The sequence below is a fragment of the Octopus bimaculoides genome, chromosome 16 (assembly GCF_046866305.1).
Source record: "Octopus bimaculoides isolate indiv1 chromosome 16, ASM4686630v1, whole genome shotgun sequence".
Classification (NCBI taxonomy): Eukaryota; Metazoa; Mollusca; class Cephalopoda; order Octopoda; family Octopodidae; genus Octopus; species Octopus bimaculoides.
Genome location: NC_142943.1, coordinates 26,242,994 through 26,259,447, shown reverse-complemented (window position 1 = coordinate 26,259,447; position 16,454 = coordinate 26,242,994). Strand labels below are relative to the sequence as shown.

The window sequence follows — 16,454 nt, the reverse complement described above, 5'->3', positions numbered from 1 at the left end:
AATGATGATGATGATGATGACAAGAGATAGAGAGATATAACAGGAGTGAATAAGAAATAAATAGAAGGTTGGATAGAGAGAAAGTGTAAGAGAGACTATGCAAGAGGAAGAGATTAAGACAAAGTGAGAGAGAAGTAGAAGGAAGGAAGGAAGGAGAGGGAGAGACAGACAGAGAGACAGAGACAGAGAGAGAGAGACAGAGACAAATAGGCAGACAGACAGACAGAATTTGTATGAAACTTACTGCAGCAAGTTGTAAAAGTTTGTCTTCAATTGGGACCATTTGACCAAACTGATAATCTGTCTGTTGAATGTAGTTGTCAGGGCAACTGAGCAGGATTGCTTTAAATGGTAGAGATGCTTGCAAAACATCATGAAATTGTAGCTGGACTGCTGTGTAAGAAACACACCTTTCTAAATATAACTCAGTTGCTTTGAGGAAACGGTCAGGTCGGAGGTTTCTTATCAGTAACAATCGAAGAAATTCTTCAGAATCACCACTTTCATAGTCTTCTACAATTATATAAATACATACATATATGAATATAAGTGTGTGTATGTGAGAGGGTGCAAACATGCACATGTGTATCTATTTCTCTCTCTCTCTCTCTCTCTCTCTCTCTCTCTCTATATATATATATATATATATATATATATATATATATATATATATATATATATATATATATATATATATATATATATATATATATATATGTATATATATATATAAACATAATAATGATAATATGACAACAAAAGAATGAATGAGACCTCAATATTATGTAAATACAGGAATTTATCTATAAAAATATAATATAAGACAATCTGTTAGTTGTCATAATAATACTCAGAATTTCAGATGCTGGGGCTAACTGATGAGGATGTCTTTCAGCCCCAGCATCTCAAACTCTGAGTATTGTTATGACAACTGATTGCCCTATATCGTAATTTTGCAGATAAATTCCTCTATATACATATATAAACATATATATATATATATATATATATATATATATATATATATATATATATATATATATATATATATATATATATATGTATACATACGTGTGTACACACAAACACACATATATATATACATGGGATGAGGTGGTGAAGCATGACCTTTAAACATTGGGTCTCACAGAGACAATGACAGGAGACCGAGACCTTTGGAGATATGCTGAGATTGAGAAGACCCAGCAACTAAAGTGAGATTGCAACCATGGCTAATACCAGTGTTGCATGTCCGGCCTATTTAAGAGTACCCCTGATGCGTCGGGCAATATGATACACTCTGACTGGTTCCCATTCTGGTGGCACATAAAATGCATTATCCAAACATGGTCAATGCCAGTGTCCCCTGACTGGCTCCTGTGCTGGTGACACATAAAATAACACCATCCAAACATGATCGATGCCAGGTCCGCCTGACTGGCTCTCGTGCCAGTGGCACATAAAAAGCACTATCCAAATATGATCGATGCCAGGCCCATCTAACTGGCTCCTGTGCTGGTGGCACATAAAAAGCACCCACTGCAATCTTGGAGTAGTTGGCATTAGGAAGAGTATCCAGCTGTAGAAATATTGCCAGATCAGATTGAAGCCTGGTGCAGCCGCTGGCTCTCCAGACCTCAGTCAAACCATCCAGCCCATACCAACATGGAAGACGGACATTAAAGAATGATGATGATGATGTTGTTAAAGAGGACAACAAATCTTATTAACAAGTATATATCTGCTATATTGCAAATCTACAATGGTTCCATAACTCCCATCTCGGCTATGACCTTGGAACCCTGGTAATCCCTTACAACACTTACCCAGTGTACCTAGTTGTTTAGATCACCTGTGAACTAAACCCCCATACTTATTTATATATATATATATATATATATATATATATACATATACTTAAATGTACATATATATGAATACTCATACATACATATATCCATATATATATCTATATCTATATATATATATATATGAGAGAGAGACAGACAGACAGACAGACAAAGCGAGAGAGAGAGACAAATAGACAATCACTTATTCATTTTATGGTAGTTTTTCCCATGCTTGCATTGTATTTTTAAGACAGTATATCTATAACAGATTTTAGCACTCGTAATATATTGCCTGGCGATAGTGTATATATGTTAAGTATGATACATAGGTGCCTATTTTAATCTAATACTAGTTAATTTGAATACACAGAGTTTTTATTCAGCCCTGCAGCTGTTTGTCATATTAGTGAATGTATTATTCCCTGATTCCTATATATATATATATTGGCGGCAACACATTTCATTTAGGCAAGTGACTGATTACACCTAATTGAAAAGATCCAAGAAGGTCAATATATATGCATAAATATATTTTTAAAATTTTATCATAATAAAATTTACATACAACACTGAAGTTATTTAGACATTCATTGACATATTATCTAGAACCATTGAATGAGAAATATATTACCTAGAATTATTTATATGCAAATATAATCTAAAGCCATTGATTTATTTCACAAGTGAACATTATTATTGATGAGCAATTTATCAAGCTGATGTTTGTCAAATAAAGCTTTTATGAAATTATTTTGGTAAATATTTTATTCAGTCCAAATTTGTATTTTAAATATAAGGTTCAACTTTTGGTACAAGGCCAGCAATTTCAGGGAAGGGAACTAGTCAATTATATCAACCCCAGTGCTCAACTGGTACATATTTTATCAACACTGAAAGGATGAAAGGCAAAGTCAACATTGGGAGAATTTGAACTCAGAGCGTATAGATGGGCGAAATGCCACTAAGCATTTTTCCTGGTGTGCCAGGAATTCTGCCAGCTGACTGCCTATTTATAGTCAATAAACATTTAAATATTTAAATATTAATAAATATTTAAATATTAAAAACTTTGAAAAGTAATGATCAATATCTAAGACTTTGTCCCAAACATTATTTTGGGACATTCCACGAGAAAATTTTCATATTTTTCTACCCTCTTCAGTTAGTTCTGTTCTACAAACATCATCATATTACAAACGCTTTCTATGTTGGCATGGCTTGGATGGGTTGTCATAGTTTGAGTCAGTTGTTATGCAGAGATACTAACTACAGACCCCCTTCAGTCATGAATGAGCATCGGATTGCACCTAGAAAGTTCCCTTCCGAAGCACACGTCCAGACAAGTTTGTTTTATGGAAGACCAGTAGTCAGCCATGCATACCAGCCTCCCCTCTCCACACCACTGATGCTATCCAAGGGCAAGGCAAAGGCCATGACAGCTTGGCACCAGTGACGTCACAACTCATTTCTACAGCTGAGTGAACTGGAACACTGTGAAATAAAGTGTCTTGCTCAAGAACACAACACACGGTTCTGTCCAGGAATCAAACTCACTACCTCATGATTGTTAGCCCAATGCTCTAACCACTGAGCCATGTGCCTTCATGGTTACTATACATGTAACTTTGAGTTTGTATACATGTAATAAATTCCAAAAGTTAAACAGAAACACAAGGGAACAAACGGAAAATCTGCACACAAGACACAAATGTTACTCATTCCTCATCAGTTATCATCTAAAAATCCGTACAATTTCATACATTTAAATAATAATATTGTTCATTTTTGATAGCATCAACAATGAGAAGCTGCTGGGAATAGTGAACGAACGTTGAGGACAGTGATGGAAACGAATATGGCACAAATGTAAATATACAAACAAAATAAATATACAATATTCAAATAAAATAAGGCTGATGGAAAAGTAGGGCAAAAAGGTGAAATAATGAATGGTGAAAAAAACAAAGCATGTTGAAAGTAGAGAAAGGAGCAAGGGAAACGTGACTGAATGGGTCAGAGGTAAGATGAAAATGGAAGTGAAACAGAGAGATGGGAATGGTCACAGGTCACACAGTAGTGGGAGGAGAGAGACAAAATGGTAGAAGGCAGAGAGACAGAAAGCAACAGGGAGGTAAGTTGGTGGGAGAGGGAAGAAAAGAGAGAAAGACAAGAGAGAGAGGGAGAAAAAAGACAGAAACAGATGTTGCACAAAAAATTTCCAGCTGTACATGTAGGTGGATTTGGAGGAGCATGTCTCATATATTCTATTTTGATTGGTCACTAATCACTACAGAAAGTACTTGGTGCATTTACTTATGGCTCCAACACTAGTGAGGAGCCTTGTACCCTGCAAGGCTAAAGAGCTCATTGTTACACATTGCCTCCATTCAGTCAGGATAACATGAATAAAAGAGGGAATAGAAGAAAGGGTGATGAAAGAAGAGAGAGAATGAGTTGGAGTGACAGGATGATAGAGGAAGGACAAATGGAAGAAACACTGCTGGAAGGATTAATGGGAGAGAAACAGTAATGGTAACTGCATGTTTGGTAGGAAGGGGGAGAAAAAGAAAGAGAGTAGAGAGAGAGAGAGAGATCTGTGATGCCGAACATGGAGCATACACCCCACCAGTGGGGCCTGGGAAAATTGTGTTGGGGTGTGAGATACTAAATTTTTTTCTTTTTTTTTTCTTTTAGTGGGACATAGAATTGTTAACATTTTTTTTCATAGCAAACATACTACGTCTATATTCAACATACCCAAACCAATCCCTCCAGCCATGCATACTGTGTGAAGACTGTTTGCTACAGTATAGCGCTTTTCTAATGCCCTACTATGGATATTTCTTTAAGGAAAGTATATAATTATGTGATGTCAATACTCAGTACTTAATAAAAGAGTTATTTGTAGATTCTTTTATATAAAATAATTGCAATAAAACAATAAAGTTGTTTTTCTTCCAGCCACCAGTGGAGCATATATTTTTCTGGAAACTAATTGTGGGGAAAATAGGTTGGGACACACTGAGATAGATAATTGTGGAGATGTGTTATGGTAAGAGAGAGTGTGAGAGAGGAATGTAAGTCAATAATGAGTGATGAAGGAAAGCATATACTGGCTACCAACAGATCCAACACAGACCCTCATCTAATATGCATTAGAAAGGTGGGGTGGAGTGATATGAATGGTAGAAGATTGAATATTTGACCTTGAATTATAAAGCTTCTTGACATTCTTTTCAACAAAGTAAGACAGCCTATGATTTGAAAGAAATGATTTTGAAAGAGGATAAAGAGGACATCATGTATACAGCTAACCTTCACAAAGATTTATTGGCAATGTTTCCATCTCTGGACATTCAGAATGATACCAATCCTCCCATAGTTCTTGGTTGGTTATCAGCTTGATACAAAAGTTGTCCATGGGTCCATTTAGTACAGAAAGAGTTAATACATTTTCCCAAACTGAAGCTGGCAGCCAATCAGGAGGTTTATCATTTGATTGGAAGTCTTCCAATGTCAGCTGAATTCCAACACCTGGGTTGTCTGTCGAAAAGAAACGAGTTGAAACATCCAATGAATAATTTCTAAATATTCTTTTCTACATGCTCAATATCTCCATCAACTACACAGACAACACATCGATAATAAGATTTCATTCTGCTTCAAGACACATCTCTCCCTCACTTCCTCTTTCGCTGACTCACTGTATGTATGTATGTATGAATACACACACACACATACATACATACATACATACATGTATCTATACATGTACATACATACACATAATATATATACAGAGAGAGAGAGAGAGAGGTGGGGGTTACTGATAAATTTAATGATTGGTGACAAAATGCAGAGTTTTGATCTCATTTATCTTGTCATATGTATATGGGGGTGGGGTTAGGTTTAGGCTGATAGGTAGGTAGATGGATAAGAATCAGCAGTAATTATCACATCTTTCAGTTAATTAATTATGAAATTCTATAACTGATACACCACTAGTAATTCATATTGATATTCAAAATTGCTGTTCAACACCTAATTATATGACTTACTAAACAATGGCTTTCTTTAACCAAGGATACAGATATTGTTTTATATCATCATCATCATCATCATTTAAGATCCATTTTCCATACTGGCATTGGTTGGACTGTTTGACAGCCAGGGTGCTGTCCAGACTCTAATTGTCTGTCGTGGCATGGTTTCTATGGCTGGATGCCCTTCCAAATGCCAACCACTTCACAGAGTGTGCTGGTGCTCTTTACATGCCACGGGCACAGGTGTGTCTATGTAGCACCAGCACAAGTACATTTCACATGGCACCAGCAGCTGTAAGGGACAAGCCTGGATGACCATGATTTCATTTAGCTTGAATCATCTTAAGTACAGTGAATTACCAAAACTCCTGGTCCCTTGTCATCTGTGAGTTCCAGTGTCTAAAGATTCTTTCTCACTACTTCATTCCATGTCTTCCTGGGTCTACCCCTTCCACATGTTCTCTCAACAATTAGAGCTCAATATATATATATATACATATATATATATACATAGCCATATAACCTGAAGTTTTTAAGCGAGGAGAAATAAGATTTTGTCGTATTCATGTTGTTCTCAAAAAGGCATACCAATATAAATAGGCACTGCGTGGGTGTGTAGTTAGAAGCTTCGGATTCAGTCTCACTGCATGGCACTTTAGGCAACCAAAGCCTTGTGAATAGATTTGGTAGATGGAAACTGGAAGAAGCCCATCATGTGTGTGTGTATGTGTGTGTGATTTTGTGTCTGTGTTTGTCCCTCAACACTGTTTGATAACCAGTGTTGGTGTGTTTATGTCCCTGCAACTTAGCAGTTCACCAAAAGTGAATAATAAAATAAGTAGTACTGGGGTTGATACATTCAACTAAAAAATTCCTCAAGGTAGTTGCCCCAGCATGGCCACTGTCTAATGACTGAAACAAGTAGGAGATAAATAAAATGAATTAGCTCCAAACAGAAATCAGAATAAATTCTCCAAACAGTTTTCATTGGGATCTTATCTCAATTTTGAAATAATATTTCTATTCTTAGAGGAATCCATAAAACATAATAAAAAGTGGCTGTACCTTGAACAATTAAAGCTAATTGTTGCCATGTGTCAGAATCAGCATTCTCCATCTCTTTTGTCAAAGACAACAACAGTTTAAATAAGAGCCAGTCTTCTTGGTAAAGACCCCTATAAAATGATAAATGTTTAAGATATCAACATGTTCTGATTTATATTGAAAAGCTCGGTTTTACTTGTACAATGAAATAGTCAATATCAGAATGAATGGTATCATAATTGTGTGTGTGTGTGTGTGTGTGTGTGTATGCATTCATATATGTATGTGTATATTAGTGAGATTGTGTGTGTATGCATGTTTATATATATATATATGTATATATATATATATATATATATATATATATATATATATATATATATATATATATATATAGGTTCAAAAAAACACACACACGGATAGTGTTATTGGACGCTCGGGAAAGGAAGGAGAGAGAGTAGACGTATGTATGTATGTACACACACACACACACACACACACACACACACACACACACACACACACACACATATATATATAGTTATGGTTGAAATTTATAGGAAAACAAAAGACAAAGACAGGTGTATGAACAACAAGCAAGTGTATTAGTTTGACGTTCAGGAAAATGAAAAAGCCTTTTATGTTTTGAGCCTGTACTCTTCAACAGAAAGGAACAAGAGAATGTATATATGTATGTATGTATGTATTTATATATATATATATATAAGTTAAAAAAAACACAAAAAACAATAACAAAAAAACAACAAAGTGAGGACGTGATACGGATAGTGTTATTGGACGCTCGGGAAAGGAAAGAGAGAGTGCATGACGTTTCGGGCGTAGCCCTTCGTCAGAAAGATGGAAAGTTCGGAGAATGGAAAAACGGAGAAAGAGGGAAAATGGTACCGATGCCCACGAGGTTACATTGTGAAAGGACCGGAAGAGGAGGTGGTGGGGGAAAAGTTCATTCTAAGACAGGAGAGTGAAAAAGGGAGATGAATATCTGTGCGTGCACGAGAGTCTGCGAGTGTGTGTGTGATAACAGAACGTGTGTGTGCGTATGTATGTGTGTGTGTGTGTGTGACGTAGTGGAAGGAATTAGTAGCAGGAATAGTTAGTAGATGCTTATGGACAATGTTAGGTGGAAGGTCAGCAGGCGGTTTTTGAGTGTGTGTGTGTTCGTGTGTGGCGTTGTAGGTGTTGGGTACGTGTACGTGTGTGTGTGTGTTTATGTGTGCCAGGTTTGTGTGTGCATGTGTATGCGGCTGTGTATGTAGGTGTGCGCATATATATGGGTGTGTGTGTATATATATATATATATATATATATATATATATATATAAATAAAATATGTAAATATATATATCATCATCATCGTCATTTAATGTCTGCTTTCCATATATATATATATATATATATATTGAAGTGACTGTATGTTTATAATTATGTGTATGTATGGGGATGATTGTGGGCTTGTGTGTGTATATAAACATGTATTGGAGTAACTGTATGTGTTTGTGTGATCTAATCATAACTGTCGAGTAAATGTTCTAAGAAGTTTCCACATGTAAAAAACTTTAACAATAACCAGCATTGAATGCAATGAGACAAATTTCAGTGTGTTGTTTATCATGAAATCACTGTATTTGATACTGGATAACATGTTGATGGCTCATAACAACAATGTTCTTATTAGTTCTTTATGCAACACATCACATCTCTTTGACTAATGTCCACCCACACATAAACTACTCACTTACATAGTGCTAACTGTACAAAAATGGCTGTCATGAAGAATAAGATTCCTCTCTTGAGTTAAGGAATATTTCAGCACTGAGCAGTAGATGACCGTCTACAAGACTCAAATAAAATAAACCTCAGGGACAAAATTTACAGGGCTGCTCAGTCTACTAGAATCAGAAATCAATTCTTCCTCACCAGTGTCTTAAGGTCATTGGATTATAATCCAATGAATGGATAATGCAGTATGGTTTAATAATTATAGTATCCATTGTTGAAAATCAAGTCTATAAAGCTATCATATTTCGGACATAAAATGTGCTACTAGTCATTGCCCATGGCCATTCTGATAGAAATTGTTAAGAGGAAGAGAGCAAAAAGCTATCAAAGATGTTTGTGAGGTGATGACATCAGAGAATGAACTGGAAACAAGAGCCTAGCTGATTGTATGCATATAGCACAACACAGGGGGAACTGGAGAGAGGTTTGGCAAACCAACCACTGGACACAAGGAAGGCACTGGCTGATGGATGATGAAGTGTGGCATCACTGAATGGTTTAAAAGAAGCTTGTTTCACAATCACAAGATCCCTAGTTCAATACCATTGTGTGGTAATTTGGGGCAAATGTCTTTTACATTAGGCCCAGGTCAAGCTTTGAGTGTGAAAATGGGTAGATGGAAACTATACTGAAGTTTGTTGTTGGATAGACTGTCATTGTAAAGGTATGGCCTTGTCACATTCTGTGTCATGTTAATTCTACCTGAGAAGTCGATTTAGAAAACATATCTATGGAATTCTGGTAATCCAATGAAGAGATAATTCAGATGATTGAACAACTGAATACAGTTCTTTTCTCTGCTGTTTATGGTTTGAATACTTTTGATCATAGGTCTGCTTGATCAAGGCTAATTTGGGTCTAAACTATAATAGCTCGAACAAAACCTACATCGGAGCACAGAACACATGTATGGGATGGTACTGTTGCCACACTCATATTTTACCATTCTAAAGTGTCTTCATCAATTAGTATCCACACCTGCCATGTCTCTGACTGTGACACCAAATATCCTGGATCTAATTATTTTCACCTGTAAACTAATCTTTACCCAGGTATCACTATCTCTGAAGCCATCAGATTGCCTAATCAAGACTGCCAAAAGAAAAAAAATTGACTGATTGGCAGATTCATTCATGAACAAACTGAAACAGTTAATTCAGACTGCAATAAGAAAGGAGTCCCTTTTCATTCTACCTACAAGATTTAACAGACGAAATTCCTTCAAATTTCAGCTAATTTGAAACGGGGTAGGTATAATGGATAATGTAGCTCTAGGTATGTAATAGCTGATAAAATAAGCTTTTAATCATAGACCTGCTTGAATGTATTTGATCAAAGGCCTGTTTAAACACTTTAGGACTGTATGAATACCTTTTATCATACATCTGCTCTACCAGGACTAAACTAGAATAAACCATAACTGGTTCACACATAGAGTACTTCATCACATTATTCTGTCATTTCTACAACTGCTACAAATAGTTTTTGTTCCTCTGAACCAGCCACACTCAATTCCAGCCAAAATACCTCTCTTTACCCATTCCATTACTCTCCCTTCCTTTCCACTACCCTATCATACTTTGCCCCCTTTCTTTTTTCCATCATTCCAACTATATCTCATCTCCTAAATCCAATTCTAAATACATCTTCCTATCCTTCCACTCTAAAAGGTCACCCACTGAAACCACACTTCCTGCTCAAGCTATTTTGGATCATGGTCAACAGATGTTAACATTGAACAACAACCAAATCTAGAACATGAAAAGGTCATGGGCATTGCTGCTCCCTCATTCACTCACTGACTCAAGAAGGATTAAGGTAGGATGAAATTATCATCATCATTACCATCATCATCATCATCTCCATTTTACACCCACTTTCCATACTGGCTTAGACAAGACAGATAATCACAGTTTCTGTCAGCTCTGATTTGGAGCTGCAAAGCTCCTAGAGAAATTGACTCATATATTCCCTTGTAAAAATATTGTTTTAACTAAAACAAAAAAATATAATTTTCAACTTAAAACTCTGATACAGATATTACAATAATAGACTTCATAAATAAAAACATTCTGAAAGAAATTCTATTGTTGTTGTTTAGTAAACCTATAATCAAAAGGTGTCCTAATTGTAACCATTGTCTGTCTGTCTGTCTGTATGCATGTCAGTCAAGTACTATGTCTTCAAAAAATATTTTTCTATTTAAAATACTAGAGTTTGATTTGAGAGAGATTTTGTTGTTATTTCTAGCAGGTGAATAGAGTTTGTAGAGGCTCCATTATTAATCTCTCAAAGAAGTTCATGAGTATTGTGAGTAATTGGCAGTCACTTGTGTCTGAGTAAAAATACTTCTTATTCAAACTAATTAAGTCAAAAACAAAGACAAAAAATAACATTACATTTGCATAGTATTTATAATGATATTCATCAATGATTGAATTATTTTCTTGGTTTCATTCACTGAAAGACTCTGGTGATAAACCCTTGGAGAAGGAATAATTGGTAAGTTTGGAAACTGGTACTCTTGCATAAATTCCATTTCATCTAATGCAGATATTAAATTAGTGGCTTTCTTATCTGCAAAGGTAGATTATAAAATTAATGGGAGAAAATTAATAAAACATAAAATTGTCAAATTAAAGAAGAAAAAAATGTAATCCATTGATGATACAATAGTAGATTCCATGCCAAGACGAGTAAGTAATTGAATGGATATGTATGGAATACAAGTTTACTAATGACACAATCATAAGAGACAAAAACAAAGGAGTCACCTGGTGATTTCTTACTATGTTCATAACTCTCAGGTGACAGGACTTCTTTCTCTTCCTGGAACAGAAGAATGTTTCATGTATAAATACATAGAAACACATATTTACATAAATATGCATAATGCTTACAGTTGTTTTTGTTATAAGAAGCAATACACTCTAAGCTGAGTGCTTGCACAACATCCTATAACTTCCTTGGAGAGGAAGCTGATGAGGATTATTGTGTAACCCCTGGTCTTGAATCATTCATTAACTGATATTATGCTCCATATTCTCCTGAAGTTTTAAGCTAGCTACCCAACTACATGGTTCCAGGTTCAATCTCACTGTGTGGAACCCTGGGCAAGGGTCTTCAATTATAGCCTTGGGCTGACCAAAGCTTTAGGCCGACCAAAGCCTTGGGCTGACCAAAGTCTTCTGAGTGGATTTGGTAGACAGAAACTGAAAAAAGCTTGTTGTATATATGCATAGGCTACCATTGGCACCTTGTCTTGGCATTGTATGATTGTTGCAAATGAGAGTCACCCTTATACAAGTTGTACCCTCTATTTTCAAAACATGTCCAAACATGGCAAAATATTACCTTACTTGCAAACAAGTGAAAATTAGCAACAGAAAAGACGTCCAGCCATAAGACTCATGCAAGCATGGGAAACTGGATGTTAAAACAATAAAGATGATATATGAACAGAGCTACATTAACACAGACATACACACTCAGACACATACTTTGAAAGAAGACACATGTACCTCATGTGTATCTTATCGTCTATCTTTTACTTGTTTCAGTTGCGAGACTGCGGCCATGCTGGTGCACCACCTTGAAGAATTTTTAATCAAATGAATCAATCCCAGAGTTTTTCTATTTGTTGTTTTAAAAGCCTGTTACTTATTCTATTGGATCACTTTTGCTGAATCGCTAAGTTATGGGGACATAAACACACCAACACTGATTGTCAAGTAGTAATAAGGGACACACACACAAACAGACTTTTTTCAGTTTCCATTCACCAAATCCACTCTCAAGGTTTGAGGCTATAGAAGAAGACACTTGCTTAATGTGTCCTGCAGTGAGACTGAACCCAGAACCATGTGGTCGAGAAGCAAGCTTCTTACCACACAGCCACACCTGCACCTATATATCTATATAATTAGTCTTAATGAGGTACTTTTCACAAAAGCTGCACAACAAAAGTTCATGTAAGTTACCAATTATTCAGGGCTATGACATTCGTCTATACAGTGAAAAATAAATAGAAAAATCCAATTTCTGATGCATGATATGAGATATGAATGACATACAGTGAGTCAAGGGCCTAAAGTTTCATACAAATCAAGTGAGTTTGATAATTACATCTGCAAAAAACACCAGACCCTTCATGTATTGAGTTCTTTCTTCACCATGTAAAATTTACAAACATACAAATACATATAAATCTCTCTCTTTCTCTCTCTCTCTCTCTCTCTCTCTCTATGTATATATATATATATATATATATATATATATATATATATATATACACACACACACACACACACACACACACACACACACACACACACACACACACACATGCATTACATAGATCATCGTCATTTAATGTCCGTTCTTCATGCTGGCATGTGTTAGATGGTTTGACAGGAGTGGCCCAGCTGAAGAGCTGCCCAGCCCCATTTGTTTGTTTTATCATGGTTTCTACAGCTGGAAGCCCTACCTAATGCCAACTATTTTACAGAGTGTTCTGGGTGGTTTTATGTGGCACAGGCACTTTTATATGGCATTGGCACAGACAGTTTTACATGGTACCAGCGAGGGTGCTTGTAGGTGGCACAATACATACATCATACATACAGACAAATAATGTACACATTCACAAGCATTGATATATAGGGTTTACTCACGTAGAAATGCATCACCTGCTTTACTTACTTTGTCAATGAAATTACTGTCAATCAGTAATTGGTCCAGAATGCTGATGAACCAAGACAGAGGGAAACTATAGTGGACCTTTATAAACCTCAGAGAATACACAAGCGAATATAACAGGGCTGCCTGCTGAGCCATTTCTTCTATTTCACATTTCTTTTGCTCTAATTCTTCAATTGCTGATACAAGAGAATTATGACTTTTTATTTCCTGCAATAAACAAACAAGAGTTGTAATTTTTTTATTTTTAACAGTGTGTAAAGATATTTTTTGATAGAAAAAAATTAACACATTTGAGTTTGTTTGAACATGAGAAGACTTTCTGCTGTAAAAGTAATCCCAGAAGAAAATTATTTCTTCCATATTGGACTCTGAATGACCTCACTGGATCATATAACACAGTTTTCTCTGCCTTCTTTGTTTCATCAACTATGAACACCAAATCTGCCATTCACAGCCTGATAAAAATGAATTCATTCTTATATTAGAAAAGCTTATGGTATGTTTGCTGATGTGTGCAAAGCTTGGTCAAGCTAGAATTAAATAAATAAAGTTGCATGAAGCAGCATTGAATAAAACATACTCATGTAAAACTATATTTAACACATTTGAATGTGAAATATGATTTTAACGTGAAAATTCTCTGTGCAAAACATATTAAGTTTCTCACATCCAAATGTATTTGAATGTGTTAAATATGACTTTGCACAATTACATTTTATTCAAGACTGTTTTGTAACTTAGTACACAACTGGTTCTAAAGGTATTAATAAACAAAGTTCCAACCAACAGAATTTGAACTTAGAATCTAGAATCAAAACCAAATACTGCCTGGTATTTTTTGTTATGGCCTAATTAGTGGAGGAAGGGCAACATCCATGACATTTTACAAGGCCACCAGGACAGGTGAGGAGAAAAGGGACAAAATCACTGTAACTCATGACTTTTTCCAAGATGATGGCATAGTCTGAATGATTGTAAAAGTAGTTTCTACCAAAGACATCCAAAGATTAGGTGAACTTGACAAAATGGCATGTCTATCTTCCACAGTAGTTTGATGAGCTGCCCTATAGTTAATTAGCTTGATGAACTACCATCTAGTTAGTTAGTTCAAGGGCAACAATTCAGCTAGTTAGCTTGAAAAACAATAATTCAATTTGATGCCTTACTAGGTAGCTAATTACTTTGTTACCTACTTGGTAGCTGATTGGGTTGATCAATTACCATTTAGCTAATTAATTTATTGAATTAACATAGTCAAAATAACTGAAACAAGTAAAGGAATAGTTAATTAGCTTATGTACTGGATATGTAAATTGGTTTGACAACCTACCATGTAACTAATTACTTTGAAGATTTACTATGTAAATAATTAGTTTAATGAATTACCATGTAGCTGGATGCTGTCATATAGCAACCAAGATTGATGAGCTACCATGTAGCTAATTAACTTGAAGCTTTGCCATGTATCTAATTAACATTATAAATTATCATATAGTTGATTTGTTTAATGCTCTGTCACATAGTTTAATTAGTTTGATAAACTATTATTAATTTTCAACCTGTTTTGTATCTTAAGATGTTATGCGATTGTCTAACAACAGGTTTAGCAACTGTTAGTAAATGTCAAATGCTATTCCATCACTGATACTGCAATATATCCATGGTCAGAACATTTACCTCCTTCCATGCCCATCTCCACTTACACTGCAGCAGGAATACCTATTGGTTCAAACAATGTAAGCAGGAGATAATTTAAGTATTTCAATAGCTTGCAGTCCTAAATTGAAATCCTTGATGATTGTCTGTCACACAGAGGCAAACACGACCCTGCTGACTGTTGATGTCATCATCATCATCATCATTTGATGTCCATTTTTAATGCCAGCATAGGCTGAATGGTTTGACAAGGATCCAATGAGTCAAAGACTGCATTATACTTCAGTGTCTGCTTTGGCATGGTTTCTACAGATGAATGCCCTTTCTAATGCCAATCACTTTACACCATGTACTAAGTGCCTTTTACATGCCACTGGCACTGTATTTTAAGAGCAAGGCTTTAACCATTCATATACACCACAACTGTAGAACCAGATTTATAGTAGATCAGCTATTTTGGTATTGATTATTTCTAATAAAAGCATAAGATCACAAAGTCATATTTGATACATTTGCATACACTTGGATATGGGAAAGCCTTTCAGTACAGAAATAGTCTTGGGAGAAAATTCTCTTCTTAGATGACATGTGAAAACACTTTGAGCTGGAAATGACATCATTGGATCACAAGATGCATGTGTTTCTGTGTTGCTACATATCATCAGTAACAAATACTAAATTTGCCTTTCACATCTTGAAAGAACAATTTGTTGCTATAGTAGACAACAAACAGTACATTTGCTCATGTGTGTAAAGCTTGTTCAAGCTGTAATTAAGTTACACAAAACAGCATTGAATAAAATATACTTGAGTCAAATTGTATTTATCATGTTTGAGCACACTCAGGCATAGGAAGAGCTTTTGTTGGAGGAATAGATAAGAGAAAATCCTCCTCCTAGAAAACATGAATGAAAATACAAGAAGCTAGGAATAATAGCATTGGATCATAGGACATGTGTTCCTGCATCAATATGCATATTCAGCAACAAATACCAAATTTGCCTTTCACAGCCTGAAAGAACAATTTGTTAGAACAGCAAACAATATATTTGCTAGTCTTCTCGTACCTGAGTGTACTCAAATGCATTAAATATGACTTTACACATGTATATTTTATTCAATCCTGTATTGTGCAACTTTAGTTAATAAGACTACAAATTTTAGGGAAGTGAACAGTCAACTAAATTCCCACTACCAATACTTGATCAGTATCTATTTTATAGACTTTGGAAGGATAAACAATAAAACTGACTTCAGCAGGAATTGAACTCAAGAGCAACCAAATATAGACAATTTCTTCAAACTTAATATACATGCTAAAGACCAATGTTTGTGATCTGAGTAACATGGAAAATAGAAG

The 16,454-nt window shown here is 35.4% G+C and overlaps 1 protein-coding gene across 1 annotated transcript in view; it reads right to left on the bottom strand.

The window, feature by feature from the left end:
* LOC106883723 (dynein beta chain, ciliary) overlaps positions 1 to 16,454 on the bottom strand; it is a 362,109-nt gene that overhangs the window by 27,914 nt on the left and 317,741 nt on the right. Inside the window, exons 80-85 of the mRNA XM_089364269.1 lie at positions 13,439 to 13,645; positions 11,512 to 11,566; positions 11,137 to 11,314; positions 6,959 to 7,068; positions 5,166 to 5,393; positions 245 to 513 (exon numbers count right to left, since the gene is read on the bottom strand). Of these exons, the coding sequence (XP_089220395.1) occupies positions 245 to 513; positions 5,166 to 5,393; positions 6,959 to 7,068; positions 11,137 to 11,314; positions 11,512 to 11,566; positions 13,439 to 13,645 (1,047 nt within the window). The remainder of the gene's footprint in view (positions 1 to 244; positions 514 to 5,165; positions 5,394 to 6,958; positions 7,069 to 11,136; positions 11,315 to 11,511; positions 11,567 to 13,438; positions 13,646 to 16,454) is intronic.